This window comes from Somniosus microcephalus, chromosome 15 (assembly GCF_052327205.1).
Source record: "Somniosus microcephalus isolate GS21.2 chromosome 15, FLI_Smic_1.0, whole genome shotgun sequence".
Classification (NCBI taxonomy): domain Eukaryota; kingdom Metazoa; phylum Chordata; class Chondrichthyes; order Squaliformes; family Somniosidae; genus Somniosus; species Somniosus microcephalus.
Window position 1 is genome coordinate 86,353,706 of NC_141001.1, and position 13,146 is coordinate 86,366,851.

The 13,146-nt window shown below is 41.7% G+C and overlaps 1 protein-coding gene across 1 annotated transcript in view; it reads left to right on the plus strand.

The window, feature by feature from the left end:
• The first annotated feature begins 403 nt into the window (after positions 1-403).
• Positions 404-13,146, plus strand: part of ttc17 (tetratricopeptide repeat domain 17) — a 133,823-nt gene continuing 121,080 nt past the window's right edge. Inside the window, exon 1 of the mRNA XM_086008087.1 lies at positions 404-557. Within this exon, the coding sequence (XP_085864213.1) occupies positions 426-557 (132 nt within the window). The 5' untranslated portion in view covers positions 404-425. The remainder of the gene's footprint in view (positions 558-13,146) is intronic.

Here is a 13,146-nt window from a genome sequence, read left to right on the forward strand (position 1 = left end):
GGGAGATCAATCGTCAATTCCGAGAAGGTTATCAAACCCTCTTCATAGTTTTAAAGACGTGTGTGTCAGGTCTTCACTTTTACACAGAGAGAGAAAAAAGGCCCCAGCCTGCTCAATCTAGTGACATCCTGTCAATTCTGGTAACTTCTTTCTGCACTTGCTCCCAATATTTTTTTTTAACGGTAGTTTGGCGATTATTCCGATTGTCATTGAGCCACATCTCCGAGTGACCGATTGCTTTACCCCGCACAATAATGACTGACCGTTGCCGCGCGTCCGTTTTTTCTTTGCCCCGCACAATGATGGCTGACCGTTGTCGCGCGTCCGGTTTCGTTTTGCCCCGCACAATGATGGCGGTATTTCCGGTATTGGGTGACGCGCTTCCAGTCCGTTGTGAGGGAGGTTGGGGAGGGCTGTGATTAAATATGGCGGTGCGTAGCGAGGAGAAACAGAGTGGATGCTGTCGCTTCCTGCTGGCTGTTCTGTTGACCGCTCTAAGGACCTCTTTGGCCACCACGCACTGGATTGTGACCGAGGACGGGAAGATTCAGCAGCAGGTATCGGAGTGGGGGGGAGGCGGAAGAGCTGGCCGCTCAAGCTGTGATTTGTGGCCGGCTGTGCAGTGATGGTAGAGTCGGGGTAAAAGTTTGCGGGCGGAGTGAGTGTCGCTAGGCCTGCGGTTTGGAGCTCTGACTGGGCTTCGGGCTCGGCAGAGGAGAGGAGCGGTTCCGTAATGTAACCTGTGACGAGAGAGGCAGGGAGTTCTTTCTGTTTCCCACTAGTGGGGCTGGTTTCAGTTACTGTTCGATACGAATGTACAGCGCCAGCATCCTTTTTTTGAAAAATAACTTTCGAGTTTCAGCGATTGGATCGGTTTCTGCAACGAGCAGAATTGAAAGGCCGACATTCTCTGAGCGATGACCAAGTGTCTTTTCCCCCTTCTCTTAGTCTTAAAGTTGTGACAGGAGGAGCGAGATCGCCGCTGTCCCCAATGCTCGGGTTCTGGACGGTTATTTGAGTTCGATGCCAAGACTGAGAAATGAGAGATTCTTCGTGTGCCTCTGCCGGGGAGTTTGGCCATACTAGAAAAATGTTTTTTTTGTGTTTTTATTTTTATATATATATATGTATGTGTGTGTGTGTATACGCACGTATATGTCGGTTTATTAAAAAAAAACTTGTGTGATTTTATGTTTAGGCAAGTCTGAAAAGGGAGACAGTTAGCGAGGGCCAACATGTCTCGCTCGCCTGTCTAATGATCTTTTGGGTGCACACGCTTGCTCTTTGGGACAATTATGAAACATGCAACATCGTAGCAAACCAGTATAACTACTGAAATGAACAACGCCTAGGTGTATGTGTGTGTGTATGTCAAAATAACTTGTTATATTGTAGCGAGAAATCTAATTGTTTGAAACTGTTCAATGGTTCACGTTAAAATCAACAATTCACACTTGTGAGCACGGGACAGGCGACGCTTATTTTCGATTGTGTTGTCTTCCAGATGGTAACTGAATCTCGGGATTCTGTTGTTCAAAAATCGCTCACTTCTGGCTTCAGAAAGCCACGCTGAAATTAAAGCTCTCAACTGTCACTATTCATACACTGTATAACACCAACACTCCTCCGGGAAGCTGTTGTGTAACAAATTATATGCTGCATTTATGTGTAGTTTGTTTAACAGGACAGATCAGATTATATATGCAATACTATAAAATCCGGAACGGAGGTGCAATCATGCAGTTATACAGCCTAGTCATGCATAAATTGTGGCAGTCAGAAGAATATGCTCTATTAAATTAACGTTTCAAATATCTGCTTTGCACGCAACATACGAAGTAAATGACATTCAAACAAAAATTCTATATTTAACTTCATTTTCTTTCAATATTTAACTCTGCTCCACCTTGTACATTTTATGTACTTTACCTAAAATATTAAAGCAGTGTCGACTGACCTTAATCTGATCTACAATTGTATTAGAAATGGTTGCTTTTGTGTGTGTAAATCAAGCACTTGCACACAAGTTTTTTTTTGGTGGGGGGGGGGGGGGAGAAAGAGAGTGATTAGAGTACAGCACTAGGAATTATTGAGTTGACACGTGTAGATGTCTTACAAGTCATTTGACGTTTGAATACTGTGGTATTTGGGGTTTCTGTGACAAGTTGACCTCCAATGAGAGTTGTGAATAGAGGTCCCAACAGCAGAAAAATGCACTGGAGCATTTCAGTTTATTTCATAGGTCCCAATGCCTTTTAGAGAGCTGCTGTAGAACAAAGGAATGATTCAGATGTCCCACGTCCTTTACTAAAGTGGCATTTTTGATTTTGTAAGAGGATGTGTAGGTTGGGAGAATGTTTTTTGTACAATATGGATCAAGGAGCAGTGCAAAATTAGCACTACTGGTTTTCACTCCATCTTTTAAGACCAAATGGCAGTTTCATAAATTAAGTAAATCTCTTAAACTTTTTTTTTTAAACTGCTGAGTTGCACCAAACAAACAGTATATTTGGACATGTACAACTACTCATTTGATTGGTATGGAGCATTTTAAGGCATCGCTGTCCCTGTTTTTATATAAAAAAAAAGTAAACATCTAGGGCTGGTGATAAAATCATAGATTTCAGCAAGCAGAAAAATGAAGCCTTTATTGTCATGGTCCAGCTTCAACAAATAAAACTGTAATGGTTTCTCCTGTAACCATAGTTTATGGTATGAAAGGGAGCACCATTTGGTTAGGGTCTCCCCTTCAGAATATTGTCTGTAGGCTAGCAACTTTGTAATCTGCGATTGACCGGTAACCTTGCAAATTTGATAAAAGTAGACTGTGCGCTTTGGTTATAACTTAAACTCTATGGGAGTAATTTTCACCTTCACTGCTTGGGTGGTAACCTGGCAGAGTGGGTAACTACGCGTTGTAGAAGCCACCTGCAAATCGAGCGGATTCTACAATTGAGCTATCTGTTTTGCCAGATTACCACCCAGGCAGCAAAGGGGAAAATTATCCTCTGTGCCTATCCCTTCCGGCCTTTATTCGCAACTGCTCAGTTCCTTTAAAATTAAGAACTGTTTGAAGTTGGAAGAAATCAAAAACATTTTGTGTTTACCTTTGCACAGTTGTGAAGTCATGTGGTTTTTAACCTCAATCAAAACTGATGTACTGGCTGATTTTACAGTTAAAAGGAGTTTAAAAAAAACTTCTCGATTCCACATGCCATCTCATTTTACATGATCAGCAAATGACTAGATCATTTTCATTTACACTTTTACACCTAGTCTTTCTTTGCAGCCTTCCCTCATTGTAAGATTTCTACTCTAACAGAATTATCCATAACTTAAGTCTTTGAACCAATCTTTTCAACCAGTATCACTTAATTAGGCTGAATTCTGATTCAGGAAATGTGCATTGTGTATTTATAGTGCATGTCCATCTAAGTTTAACAGTAAGACTTGTTTAAGATCACATTGTAGATAATTCATGATTCGTTAAAATTTAGGCATTGCACAGCACAGTTGTGATAAGCAGATATTTAGATTAATGTTGGCTCAGAATTACATTTTATAAATACATATCCTTAATGGTTAGTTAGGAAAAAGTATAATAAATAACAAGTGGGATTCAAATTCAGAGCTTCATGTGACATAAATATGCATTAAATGAGTGTTCGCAAAAGTCATGCAAATGCTGTAGCTTCTGAAGGCATCTGCAGTCTCCAGATCCCCAACCTATTTACTAGGTTTCTCCGGAACCCTGTCCTGATTTCAACACAATTGCTGCTGATTTTTTCTTTCACAATCAAATCTGATGATAAATATGATTAAGTACATGGATGTGGCTGAGATGTTCATAACTTAAAATCATATTTTTATCTGCAAGATCAGTGGCATGAATATTTTAAGAGTAGCTTCTCATGTCAGATGATGGCTTGAGTTTCTAGTTGCGTCTGTATACAAGTAAGGCAAAACTGACTTGGCCCACAACCTTTTAATTAAGAAAAAGCAGTTCATGAAATGAATGTTTTAGTCTATCTAACTGAACTACCTAGATTTATTTTATATAGCAGGATAACTGTTCCCTTCTTAACCTGCCAAGTAATGAAAGTAAGAGTGTCATCATAATGCTAAATTAAAGCCATGCAACCTCTCTGTATCGAAGCTGTTTAAAAACTTTTGTATTTTGCATCTGAAAACTAGCATTTTGCTAGAGAATAAAAACAGTGGCACCTTGCAAAATGTTCTTGGAAAATCCAAGTTCAATGCTATCAGTTGCTTTTAGAGGCCATTGTGGCATCTGATGATCAGGAACAGTGCATTCATGTTTTTTTTTAAAAAAAGTTAAAATGTGGGGACACCCAAGATGTATTTGATTAAGTGTGTTTTCTAATACTATCTGCAAAATCTCTTGCCATAAACCATTTCTGTGCAATGTTATACCATTAAGATTAAAACACAATACTTGATTACATTTGCTAGAATTCTGTTAGAGCAACAATTTACATTTATTCAGTGCCACTAATGTAGGAAATAAAACAGAAGCAGAATCAAAAGAAAAATGAATGCCTAGCTAAAGAAGGAGATACTGGGGGTGACCAAAAGCCTGGTCAAAGATGGATTTTAGGCGGCCGAAGGCACAACCACCAAAGGGGGAGGCTGGGGCGGATGTCCAAGAGGCCACAGTCACAGGACAGTAGGATTCAGGGAGGAGGCTACAGAGTTAGGAGTGGATGAGACCATAAAGAGATTTAAAGGCAAGGGTGAGTTTCCCATGTAGGTCAAGGTTTTTAAAAAATGTATTCATTGGATGTGGGCCTTACTGGCAAGGCCAGCATTTATTGCCCATCCCTATTTGCCCTCGAAGGTGGTGGTGAGCCACCGCCTTGAACCGCTGTTTTTTTTGGTGTGGTTTGCTGGGCTATCTGAGGGCAGCTAAGAGTCCACCACATGTGGTCCTGGAGTACACACATAACCAGATGGGTTTTTATGACAATCTGATAGTTTCATGGTCACCTAACTAACGCTAGATTTGTTTAATTGACTTCAAATTCCCGAGCTGCCATGGTGGGATTTGAACTCGTGTCTCTGGATTACTAGTCCAATAACATAACCACTAAGCTACCCTTCCCTGGGGCTTGGATAGGGAAACCGTTTTGCATGAGCTGGAGTTTAGGGAGGGTAGAGGATGTGAGGACAGTTATGAGAATAGTGGAATGTTTGACTTTGGAGGTAACAAAAGGATGAGTGAGGGTTTCAGCAGCAGCTGGATTAAGGTAGGGGTGGAGGCGGGCGATCTTTTTAATGGAGAGGGTCTGTGATCGGAAGCTCAGTGCGGGGCCGAGAGTGCAAACTGTCTGGTTCGACCTGAAACTGGCTGGGGAGGAGGATGGAATCGGTGGAAAGGATAGGCACTCTGGTGGGGGGCTGAAGGCAATGGCTTCAATCTTCCAATATATAACTGGAGGAAATTGTGGTTCATCCAAGACTGGATGTTGGACAAAATGACTCTCTGAAGTATTTAGATTATGATGAGGTTAAGTTAATTTTTTTATTTAAAACATTGAATTATTAAGTCCTTTTTTATAATGTAACAAATGGCCTATAGTGTTTAGAAATGCTGAATATTTACATCAGTCAATTTTATTAGCAAATGCATTTTACTATCCTATTCTCAGTGAACGGTTGCACATGAATCTGTTACACTCTTCAAACTGTTAAACATATGCCCATAATAATTTGGAAGAAAGGGACGCAGCCCAATTCCAAAAAATTTGTTTGTGTGTAAGTTTAGGATGTTTAAGGGTTAGCTTTGATAAAGCATTGGTTAGGTTTTGAAATGTAAAAGATATCAACTAGCACTGAATTTAATTTTTAAGCAGGATTTGGTCTTATTGGAATTTCTTGGGATTTTTGCTACCATGAAAGTTAAAAAAGTTGATGCAGTCCCTTAATACCACCAACAGAGGAACCAAACAGAAAAATCTATGCATTACTAGATCTTGTTTGAGCAAACCAAGTCCTACACACAACAGGTGTTATGTTGGTGTTCCTGCACTGCTTTTAGTGGAAGCCAAATTGAGATGATTTTAATACTGGGAGCCCTAGAGCAATGATGTGAAGCAATGTGACACCAGAGGATTAGTTATGATATTGCTCCTTCAAACAGGTAGCATGATGAGGGGTAAGGGCCTGGATTTTGTGGTCAGCGGCGAAGGGACGGCACTCGCGCTGCCCACAAAGATTTAGCGGGCTCTGGAGTGTAGATTTTCTCTTTTCTGACATCCGATTCAATTTGGCGCCTTCTGCAGGAGATCTGTGATGTCCAGCAGCAGGCAGGCTAATCAGCCAATCAGATTGAAGAATTCTCACACCGCAAAGCAGGAAATAAAAAGCAGGGAATATAAATCACATTTAAATCATTGTACAGAAAGTGACATAAAGATTAGGACATACACAGGAGAAACGTAAACATCAGAACAAAAACTTAAATTGTCTTTTAAAAATCTTCTATTTTTAAATGTTCTGATGGAATGAGACTCCACACTTGTAAAATTAGTTTTTCAGGGACAGAAAGGTTGTTCAGCAGTGATTATGACTTATTACGCCATTAAAAACTGAGTTACTCCTGATTGAACAAGGCTGATAATTAACATTGGTTTTTACATCACAAATGGCGTGTAGATAGTTGAAGTTCACGACAAATGAGTGATTTCTAATGATTCCATCTGCGAAGACTGCAGCAACGCGCCCTGTGGAGGAGCAGGGTATCATTGACGGCAACTTCTGGATTGCCACGTTTAACTGTGCATGTGCGGATGCCAGAAGTTACTGTCAGTTTTACACCGTAATAACGGTGAGCGCTGAATGCCTCGCTGTTACTACTACAGCAAATTTCGGGCCAATGTCTTTTTAAGCCGTTAAAATCCTCCTATTTCTGTTGAGGTTATTCTGTATCTTTTAAAGCAAAACAACGGCGTGGGCTTTCCTGTACTGAAATTCTCATAATTTTGTAAGAATAAAAATGAATGCTGGAAGATTTCAGTAAAAGAAAGATATTTTTAAATATGAGTATCTTTGGCTTAGTATCTTCATACGTGGGTCAAAATTATTTGAGAGAATTTGTTCCCCATTAGGTCTCTGTCCCTATTGGCCTCTATGCACCATTGCCTGATTGAGAGCAATTCAACTTGCTCCTGGGATTGTCAGTGTGTTAGTTGAGGTAGCTGCTTGTCAGTATGAGTATGCATTGAGGTGACTTGCCTTCTGAGTGTTCCTTCCAGATCTGTAAGGAAGTAACTGGCCTCCAGTCCTCAATTCCCTCTGACCCCATAGCTCAGATTGGTATGTCATAGTTGACAAAGCACAGGCTTAAGCAAATGTTATGCCACACGGTGGATAGTGCATATGTATGTATACCAGCACTCTTAACATTACAAAAGAATTATTCTACCATGTATCATAAAACGTAATATTTTAAGAAAAGTTTATTGCATGTGGATTCCCCCCCCCGAACTCTTGTGCTCTTTTCCTACCCTCACTCACTCTTTTTCTCCCCCCCCCCCCCCCCCCCACCTCCATATTTATCCCTCAATCAGCATCACAAACAGATTCTCTGGTCATCATCACATTGCTATTTGTGGGAGCTTGCTGTGCGCAACTTGGCTGCCGCGTTTCCAACATTACAATAGTGACTATACTTCAAAAATACTTAATTGGCTGTAAAGTGTGCTATATAAATGCAAGTCATTCTTTTATTCGTTCCTGGGATGTGGGTGTCGCTGGCAAAGCCAGCATTTATTGCCCATCCCTAATTGCCCTTGAGAAGAAGAGGTGAGCTGCCATTTCAGAGGGCAGTTAAGAGTCAACCACATTGCTGTGGGTCTGGAGTCACATATAGGCCAGACCAGGTAAGGACGGCAGATTTCCTTCCCTAAAGGACATTAGTGAACCAGATAGATTCCCTAGCTTTTATTTTTTAACTGAATTTAAATTCCCCAGGGATTTGAACTCATGTCTGCAGATCATTAGGCCTCTGGATTGCTGGACTAGTAATCCAATCACTATGCTACCGTACCCTATGGCTGTTATGTCATCAGATATTCCTGTTATCTGAAGACTGATAACATTGAGAGGCTGATTACCTCACCTAAGTATTCATTTGAATTGCACAAGTATTATTTATCTAAGGATCTATGTGATAAAATTCCAATGCTTGAAAAGGACAAAATAAACTTGGACATTAGCAATCACAGTTTTGCTGTTGCTGATTACAAACAAAGTTTTAAATTGGACCCTGTGGGTTTCTTGTTCAAGGTTAGAGTGCTCAAAACTATTAAGCACTAAAAGTGCTTAAAACTATTCTTTATAATTGGCTCAGTACTGTAGGTAATTAACAGATAAAAGATCTGTTTTTATGTGGTGATTGTTCCTGGGTTGAAGGTACAATTATATTTTACTAGAATTTGTAAATTAGTAACCTGTGCCAGTTAAGTGCACGTGTCCTGTCTTGCCAAATTGACAGTGGCTGTGATAACTAAAGAGTGAAATGTCTCTGATGACTTTCATATAATTGAACTGAAAGTCTATTACCCAAAACCATGTAGATAGGCTCCTGGTATGCAGGATGCGTTTAGGATCGAGGAAGTGTTCAATGCGTTCTCATAATTAAAAAAAACAAGCATATTAGTTGATCAATAGCACTTTTTCTCTTGTTCATTTTGATTTTAAATTCTTTCAATCTTATAGAAGTGACCAGGGCAGCAGAGTGGAAACACTTCAGGTAGTACAGTGCATCAGAGACTTGGATCTGTTTGCAGACTTTGATTCGGGCATGCTCCCAAATTCTGCAGCAGATTTATTTATTTAATATAAAACTTGGTTTAAATTTCTACCTCAGACTTACATAGTTATATTTTAAAATATTATACATTACAGGTGAACAGAGATCTGATGTTTACTTTAGTTCCATGTTTCGTAAATCAGGAGAAGTATCGCAAGGCAGTTGAAGTGGAGAAGTTGCCTGTATGTAGTGCATATATGTAATACTCTCGTTTAATTTATGTATATGCTCTTGTAGAATTTATAACGTTGTTTAGATGACCAGTGAGATACAGAGCTAGAAAATTAAGGAAGTGTGTTGTAGAAAATAAGTGAAAGCTATTTTAATTACATAAAATATTTAAACACCCTTATAGTGTCAGTGGTAGCACTCTTATCTGAGTCAGAAGCTCATGGGTTCAAGCCCCACTCCAGAGACTTGAGCACATAATCTAGGCTGGTTCTTAAGTGCAGTACTGAGTTAATGCTGCACTGTCAGAGGTACTGTCTTTCAGATAACATAGAAACATAGAAGATAGGAGCAGGAGTAGGCCATTCGAGCCTGCTCCGCCATTCAGTGAGATCATGGCTGATCATCCAAATTCAGTACCCTGTCCCTGCCTTCTCCCCATATCCCTTGATCCCTTTAGCCTCAAGAAATATATCCAACTCTTTCTTGAATATATTTAATGAACTGGCCTCCACCGCCCTCTGTGCCAGAGAATTCCACAGGTTCACCACTCTCTGGGTGAAGAAATTCCTCCTCATTTCAGTCCTAAATGGCTTACCCCTTATCCTTAGACTATGACCCCTGGTTCTGGACTCCCCGGCCATCGGAAACATCCTTTCTGCATCTAGTCTGTCCAGACCTGACAGAATTTTATAGGTTTCGATGAGATCCCCTCTCAATCTTCTAAACTCCAGTGAGTATAAGCCCAATCGACACAATCTCTCCTTGTACATCATTCCTGCCATCCCAGGTATCAGCCTGGTGAATCTTCACTGCACTCCCTTCATGGCAAGAACGTCCTTCCTCAGGTAAGGTGACCAAAACTGCACACAATACTCAAGGTGCGGTCTCACCAAGGCCCTGTACAACTGCAGCAAGACATCCTTGTTCCTGTACTCTCGAACCCTCTTGCTACGAAGGCCAACATACCATTTGCCTTCTTAACCGCCTGCTGCACCTGCATGCTTACCTTCAGCGACTGGTGCACAATAACACCCAGGTCTCTCTGCACTTCCCCCTTCTCCCAATCTATTGCCATTCAAATAATAATCTGCCTTCCTGTTTTTGACACCAAAGTGGATAACCTCACATTTATCCACATTATAGTGCATTTGCCATGTTTCTGTACAATCACCCAACCTGTACAAATCGTACTGGAGTTTCACGACATCCTCCTCACAGCTTACCCTCCCACCCAGCTGTGTGTCGTCTGCAAATTTGGAGATATTACATCCAATTCCCTCGTCCAGATCATTAATATATATTGTGAACAGCTGGGGTCCTAGGACCGATCCTTGCGGTACCCCACTAGTCACTGCCTGCCCCTCGGAAAACGACCAGTTTATTCCAACTCTTTGCTTTCTGTCCGCCAACCAGTTCTCTATCCAAGTCAATACCTTGCCCCCAATCCCATGTGCCTTAATTTTACACGCTAATCTCTTATGTGGGACCTTATCGAAAGCCTTCTGAAAGTCCAAATACACCACATCCACTGGGTCTCCCTTATCTATTTTACCAGTTATATTCTCAAAAAATTCCAGTAGATTAGTCCAGCATGATTTACCTTTTGTAAACCCATGTTGACTTTGTCCGATCCTGTCGCTGCTTTCCAAGTGCTCTGCTATTACATCTTTTATAATAGACTCAAGCATTTTCCCCACTACCGATGTCAGACTTACCGGTCTATAATTCCCTGCTTTTTCTCGCCCCACTATTCAAAAGAGATGGTAAACATTAGCTGCCCTCCAATCCATGGGTACTGTTCCAGAGTCTATCGAGTTCTGGAAGATGACCAGCAATGCATCTACTATCTCTAGGGCCACTTCCTTAAGTACCCTGGGATGTAGACTATCAGGCCCTGGGGATTTATCGGCCTTCAGTCCCATCAATTTTCCTAACACCATTTCCCGACAAATACTGATTTCTTTCAGTTCCTCCCTCTGATTAGACCCTATGTTCTCTGGCATCTCTGGGAGGTTATTTGTGTCTTCCTTTGTGAAGACAAAACCAAAGTATGTATTTAGTTGGTCTGCCATTTCCTTGTTTCCCATTATAAATTCCCCTGATTCTGACTGTAAGGGACCTACGCTTGACTTCACCAATCTTTTTCTCTTCACATATCTATAAAAGCTTTTACAGTCAGTTTTTATGTTCCCAGCTAGCTTACTCTCATATTCTATTTTCCCTTTCTTAATTAATCCCTTTGCCCTCCTTTGTTGAATCCTAAACTGCTCCCAATCCTCAGGATTATTGCTTTTTCTAGCCAATTTATATGCCCTCTCCTTGGATCTTATGCTATCCTTAATTTCCCTTGTTGGCCACGGTTGAGTCACCTTTTTTGTTTTATTTTTATGCCAAACTGGGATGAACAAATTCTGTAGCTCATCCATTCGGTCTTTGAATGTTTGCCATTGCCTATCCACCGTCAACCCTTTGAGTGCCATTCCCCAATAAATTCCACCCAACTCGCTCCTCAGACCATCGTAGTTTCCTTTATTTAAATTGAGGACCCTTGTCTCTGAGTCAACTACTTCATTCTCCATCGCTCTGACCCAAGGGGCCTCGTACAACAAGATTGCTAATTAATCCTTTCCCGTTACATAATACCCAGTCTAAGATGGCCTGATCTCTGGTTGGTTCCTTGACATATTGGTCCAGGAAACCATCCCGTAAACACTCCAGGAATTCCTCCTCCACAGTATTGTTACTAATTTGGTTGCCCAATCTATATGTAGATTAAAGTCACCCATGATGACTGCTGTGCCCTTATTGCACGCTTCTTTAATTTCCCTTTTAATGCCATCCCCAACCTCCGCCTTACTGTTTGGAGGTCTATATACCACTCCCACTAATGTTTTTTTCCCCTTAGTATTTCTCAATCCTACCCATACAGATTCCACATCGCCAGAGCTAATATTCTTCATTACAATTGTATTAATCCCTTCTTTAACCAGTAATGCTACCCCACCTCCCTTTCCTTTTTGCCTATCTTTCCTGAATATCGAATACCCCTGGATGTTGAGTTCCCAGTCTTGGCCATCCTTGAGCCATGTTTCCGTAATCCCAACCAAATCATATTTGTTTATCTCTATTTGCGCAGCCAACTCATCCACCTTATTACAAATGCTCCTTGCATTAAGACACAAAGCCTTCAGGCTTGTTTTTTTTAACGCTCTTAGACTTATTAGAATTATTATTTACTGTGGCCACGCTTGATTCAAACCGTTGATTTCTCTGACTTCCACTTTTGTTTTTCTCCTTCCTATCTTTTGCTTTTATCCCTGTTTTCCTTTCCTCTGTCTCCCTGCTCAGGTTCCCAACCCCCTGCCACTTTAGTTTAAACCCCCCCGAACAGTGCTCGCAAACCTCCCCGCAAGGATATTTGTCCCGCTCTGGTTCAGGTGCAATCCGTCCGACTTGTACAAGTCCCACCTTCCCCAGAAGCAGGCCCAGTGATCCAGCAAACTAAAGCCCTCCCTCCTGCACCAACTCATTAGCCACGCATTCATCTGCTTTATCCTCCTATTCCTATACTCACTAGCACGTGGCACCTGGAGTAATCCAGAGATTACAACCTTTGAGGTCCTACCCTTTAATCTGCTACCTAGCTCCCTAAATTCTTGCTGCAGGACCTCATCCCTCTTCCTACCTATGTCGTTGGTCCCAATGTGAACCACGACTTCTGCTTGTTCACCCTCCCCCTTCAGGATGTCCTGCAGCCGTTCAGTGACATCCTTGACCCTGGCACCAGGGAGGCAACAAACTATCCTGGAGTCACGTCTACGGCCACAGAAACGCCTATCTGTTCCCCTTACGATAGAATCCCCTACCACTTGCTCTCCCACTCTTTTTCCTCCCTTCCTGAGCAGCAGAAGCACCCCCGGTGCCAGGAAGCTGGCTGCTGCCGCCTTCCCCTGGTGAGTCATCACCCTCAACAGTATCCAAACTGGTATACCTGTTTGAAAGGGGGATGGCCACAGGGGTCCCCTGCACTACCTGCCTGCTTCTATTGCTCCGCCTGGTGGTCACCCATTTCCCTTGTGCTTGTGCAGCCCTACCCTGCGGCGTGACCAACTCATCAAACGTGTAATCCACGACTCACTCAA